General features: G+C 41.2%; 1 protein-coding gene across 1 annotated transcript; it reads right to left on the bottom strand.

Annotated features, from left to right (window-relative positions):
• Nucleotides 1–3,983: 3,983 nt before the first annotated feature.
• Nucleotides 3,984–4,943, bottom strand: LOC126062516 (olfactory receptor 3A1-like). Its single transcript, XM_049860142.1, has one exon. The coding sequence runs from the start codon at nucleotides 4,929–4,931 to the stop codon at nucleotides 3,984–3,986; it is 948 nt and encodes a 315-aa protein (XP_049716099.1). The 5' UTR covers nucleotides 4,932–4,943.
• Between the last annotated feature and the right edge of the window lie 451 nt (nucleotides 4,944–5,394).

Here is a 5,394-nt window from a genome sequence, read left to right as displayed (position 1 = left end):
GGACCACCTACAGATTGGGAAAGAATTTTCAGCTATGACATCTCCGACCGGCGCCTGATCTCTAAAATCTACATGATTCTGTCAAAACTCAACCACAAAAAGACAAACAACCCAATCAAGAAGTGGGCAAAGGATATGAACACACATTTCACTAAAGAAGATATTCAGGCAGCCAACAGATACATGAGAAAATGCTCTCGATCATTAGCCATTAGAGAAATGCAAATTAAAACTACGATGAGATTCCATCTCACACCAGCAAGGCTGGCATTAATCCAAAAAACACAAAATAATAAATGTTGGAGAGGCTGCGCAGAGATTGGAACTCTTATACACTGCTGGTGGGAATGTAAAATGGTACAACCACTTTGGAAATTTATCTGGCGTTATCTTAAACAGTTAGAAATAGAACTACCATACAACCCAGAAATCCCACTCCTAAGGAATATACCCTAGAGATATAAGAGCCTTCATACAAACAGATATATGCACACCCATGTTTATTGCAGCTCTGTTAACAATAGCAAAAAGTTGGACGCAACCACGGTGTCCATCAACAGATGAATGGGTAAATAAATTGTGGTATATTCACACAATGGAATACTACGCATCGATAAAGAACAGTGACGAATCTCTGAAACATTTCATAACATGGAGGAACCTGGAAGGCATTATGCTGAGCGAAATGAGTCAGAGGCAAAAGGACAAATATTGTATAAGACCACTATTATAAGATCGTGAGAAATAGTAAACCTGAGAAGAACACATACTTTTGTGGTTACGAGGGGGGGAGGGAGGGAGGGTGGGAGAGGGTTTTTTATTGATTAATCAGTAGATAAGAACTGCTTTAGGTGAAGGGAAAGACAACACTCAATACATGGAAGGTCAGCTCAATTGGACTGGACCAAAAGCAAAGAAGTTTCCGGGATAAAATGAATGCTTCAGAGGTCAGCGGAGTAAGCGCGGGGGTCTGGGGAACATGGTTTGCGGGGACTTCTAAGTCAATTGGCAAAATAATTCTATTATGAAATCATTCTGCATCCCACTTTGAAATGTGGCGTCTGGGGTCTTAAATGCTAACAAGCGGCCATCTAAGATGAAGCAATTGGTCTCAACCCACCTGGATCAAAGGAGAATGAAGAACACCAAGGCCACACGACAACTAAGAGCCCAAGAGACAGAAAGGGCCACATGAACCAGAGACCTACATCATCCTGAGACCAGAAGAACTAGTTGGTGCCCGGCCACAATCGATGACTGCCCTGACAGGGAGCACAGCAGAGGACCCCTGAGGGAGCAGGAGATCAGTGGGATACAGACCCCAAATTCTCATAAAAAGACCAAACTTAATGGTCTGACTGAGACTGGAGGAATCCCAGCAGCCATGCTCCCCAGACCTTCTGTTGACACAGGACAGGAACCATCCCCGAAGACAACTCATCAGAAATGAAAGGGACTGGTCAGAGGGTGGGAGAGAGACGCTGATGAAGAGTGAGCTAATTATATCAGGTGGACACTGGAGAGTGTGTTGGCAACTCTTGTCTGGAGGGGGGATGGGAGGATAGAGAGAGAGGGAAGCAGGCAAAACTGTCAAGAAAGGAGAGACTGAAAGGGCTGACTCAAGAGGGGGAGAGCAAGTGGGAGTAGGGAGTGAGATGTATGTAAACTTATATGTGACAGACTGATTGGATTTGTAAAGATTCACTTGAAGCTTAAATAAAAGTTATTAAAAAAAATAGTTGTAATATCTTACGTGGTTTAAAATAAACGTAGGACTAAAATGTTTGAAAGCAATTGAGGTTCTAATATTCTAGGAAGGAGCCCTGGTAGCACAGTGGTTAAGTGCTCAGTTTTTAACCAAATGGTTGGCAATTCGAACCCACTAGCTGCTCAGTGGAAGAAAGATGTGGCAGTATGCACAGCCTTGGAAAACCTATGGGGCAGCTACACTATGAGTTGGAACAAACTCAACAGTGATGGGTTTTGTTTTTGTTTTGTTTTTGAATATTCTAGGAAGAACACTGGTGGCTCAATGGTTAAGTGTTCAACTCCTAATCAAAAGGTCAGTGGTTCAAACCCACCAGTGGTTTCACAGGAGAAAAGATCTGGTGGTCTGTTCCCATAACAATTTCAGCCTAGGAGACCCTATGGGGCAGTTCTACTCTGTCCTACAGGGTTGTTATGAGTCAGAACGCAGTAACACACAATAAAAACAATATCCTAAGACTGTCAAGGAAGTGGTAAAAGTAATAATACTTTTATTAGATCATAATAAATCAGTGACACCTGTTTTCATCTCTAGGGTAGCTACTAGAAGAATAGAAGAATGTACAACTAATAATTTAATAGGAGGAAAATGAAATAATAATAATTATTTAAAAATAATTATTTCTAAAAGAAGACAAGAAAGAAGGTGACAAAATGTAAACCAAAATGACCAAACAGGGAATAAACAGTAAGATGATAGACACAAGCCCAATTGTATCAGTAATTACATTAAATATATATGAACTAAATAATTAAAGTAAAAAGGCTAAGCTTGTCAAACAGATTTTAAGAGTAAAACAACAAATGTCATCCATTCTCATTATTTGCAAAGGACATGAAAAGGCAATTCCAAAGGAGGAAATGCAAATAGTAACGAGCATTTGAAAATATGCTCAATCTTATGTGAACATCAAAGAAAGGCATATTAAAATGATAATTAGTAATGTTCAACCATTATATTGTCAAAAATTAGAAGATTTAAAATTTTTTAACAACCATTATTGACAAACGTACACAGAACAAGCAATTTTATTCACCATTGGAATAATAAAATAGTGCAAAATTTGGGGAAGATCAAGGAAAAATATATAGACACATAAATTTAAATTTTTCTTTTATTCAGCCCAGGAATCTTACTAACAGGAATCTTATAGAAATTCTTGCAGAATAATGGAAAAAATCACTACAGAATATTTCTTACATATTTTTTTGTAATTGCAGTAAATCTAGAAACAATATAAATTCAATTAAAAGCAGTATGGTTAAATAAATTATAGTTTACTCATAGAACACTAGACAGCCATTAAAATGGATAAGGTAAGATTTTAGATATTTGACATGTAAAAAAGTCTACTGTGTAATGTGTAAAGAAAAAACAGATGACAGGACAATATGCTCTATTATTGTATAATATACATAAACAGGCTAATATTGACCCGAAATATATTTAAACATGTTTTATGTATGTGTAAAAAGACCAGAAGGATAAGTACCAATTCTTAACGGTGGTTACTTGTGAGGAATCATGCTGAGATTGCACCCAACTGTAACCATGTAGGCAAATAGGAAGAGTATATTAACATTAATTTTCCGCTTGGTAGAATTTTGTTTTGTTTTCATTTTTCTAAACATGATTTCTTTAACAAAAACTTTAAAATCAGTGAATATTTCTATTTGGGGGAAAAGAAGAGAGAAATCCCAAAGGAAACATAAACTCCCCACTGTTAAATACCCTATAATCATGCATTGTATACAGGGTACTGGAAATCAGAATCTCAAATTATACTGTACTAGGTTTGGGATCCTTGTGTGGGATCTTGCGTGAAAGCAAGTGAGAGAATCCGCTTTCACGGGAAGCCAGACAGGAGAATATGCAAATGCTTGGCACCAGGCCTGTGATTTTCCATATTCCAGTTTGGGGAGAATATTTCCTGGTGTATTTTGGGGGACCCAGGCAGAAAGTAAAGAAGGAATCCTTCCTGTAGGACCGTGATCGATCCATGATACAGAGCGTCCTGGGTTCACCTCCTTTGAGAAGGGTAGTTGGGACCAAATGGCAACTTGCCAAAGATTGTAGTGTAACAGAACCTGTACACCTATTATCAGGTACAGCCTCTTTGTTGGAACAAGAAGTTTTTTAACAAAAGTCATCTTGCTCAAGGAACAGAGCAACACAGGGATCACATGCCCTTGTTCTCACCCTGCTGAGACACTCCTCATGCAAGGGCTCGCTTCCCCGTGAGCACCCACTGCAGGGCACCCTGCACATCAGGGTTCCTAAGGCTATAGATGAGAGGGTTCAGCATGGGGCTAATGACAGTGTTGAGGATGCCAATCCCCTTGTCCTTGTCTGAAGCCTCGACTGAACCCAGCCTCATGTAGCTGAAGACACCTGTCCCATAGAAAATACCCACCACAGTGAGGTGGGAGCCACATGTGGAGAAGGCCTTCTTCCTGCCTTTAGCAGAGCGTATTCGCAACACTGCAACTGCCACATGGATGTAAGAAGTGACAATCAAAATCACAGGTGCACCTGCCATTAGGATGCCCAGACCAAACAGCAGCAGCTCATTGAGTTGGGTGCTGGAGCAGGAGAGCTGGAAGAGCTGTGGGAGGTCACAATAGAAGTGATTGATCACATTGGGGCCACAGAAGTTGAGTGTGGATATGGCCACAGTGTGCGTCAGTGCATTGGTGAAAGCACAAGCCCAAGACACAGCCACCAATATTCTCTGGACTACCTGGCTCATGTGGGTGCTATAGGTGAGGGGTCGGCAGATGGCCAAGAAGCGGTCATAGGCCATGGCTGTCAACAGGAAGCAGTCCACACCAGCCAACTGATGGAAGAAGAAGAGCTGTGTAAGACAGGCTACATAGGGAATTGTACGCTTGTGGGATAAGAGATGACTCAACATTGAGGGAACAGTGACAGTGATGCACCCAACATCCAGCACTGATAGGTTCCCCAGGAAGAAGTACATGGGGGTGTGGAGTTTGGGCTCCACCAAGATGGCTGCCAGGATGCTGAGATTGCCCCCCACTGTAACCATGTAGGCAAAGAGGAAGAGTACAAAGACAAGTGGTTGCAGTCCCGGATTTTCCACCAGGCCCAACATGATGAACTCAGTAACAGCTGTTCCATTGGCCCCAGCATCTCGTTCCATTAACCCCTGTAAGAAGATATCCCAGGGTGGAAGGAATCAGTCTTTCCAATTGAGTTATTTCACAAAAAATATTTTGATTCACTTAATATGCCAAACCTCAAGGTAAATTCCCTAGATGGGTATTTTCCCGTTCCTCAGTTCACACCTCACTCATTAACCCTGTATTTTCTTTTACCTAAGTGTCCTTGGAAACCCTGGTAGCATAGGGGCTAAGTGCTACAGCTACTAACCAAAAGGTCAGCAGTTCGAATCCTCCAGGAGCTCCTTGGAAACTCTATGGGGCAGTTCTACTCTGTCCTATAGGGTCGCTATGAGTCAGAATCGACTCAACGGCAACGCGTAAGTGTCCTTACCCTATTCCCAGCTAAGTTGCCTGATGCCACTGCTACCACTTCCTCCCTCTTCTCATGCAATGTATATAAGTCTTTTCTTCTTTTGTTTTCTAGAATCAAGAAGTGAAGTT

The sequence above is a fragment of the Elephas maximus genome, chromosome 19, assembly GCF_024166365.1.
Source record: "Elephas maximus indicus isolate mEleMax1 chromosome 19, mEleMax1 primary haplotype, whole genome shotgun sequence".
Taxonomy (NCBI): Eukaryota; Metazoa; Chordata; class Mammalia; order Proboscidea; family Elephantidae; genus Elephas; species Elephas maximus.
Note: the sequence above shows the minus strand (reverse complement) of the source record. Positions and strands in the feature narration are given on the sequence as shown.

Bases quoted from the DNA above. Each gene is read 5' to 3' on its own strand.
- LOC126062516 (XM_049860142.1), bottom strand. From the start codon at position 4,931: ATGGAACGAGATGCTGGGGCCAATGGAACAGCTGTTACTGAGTTCATC.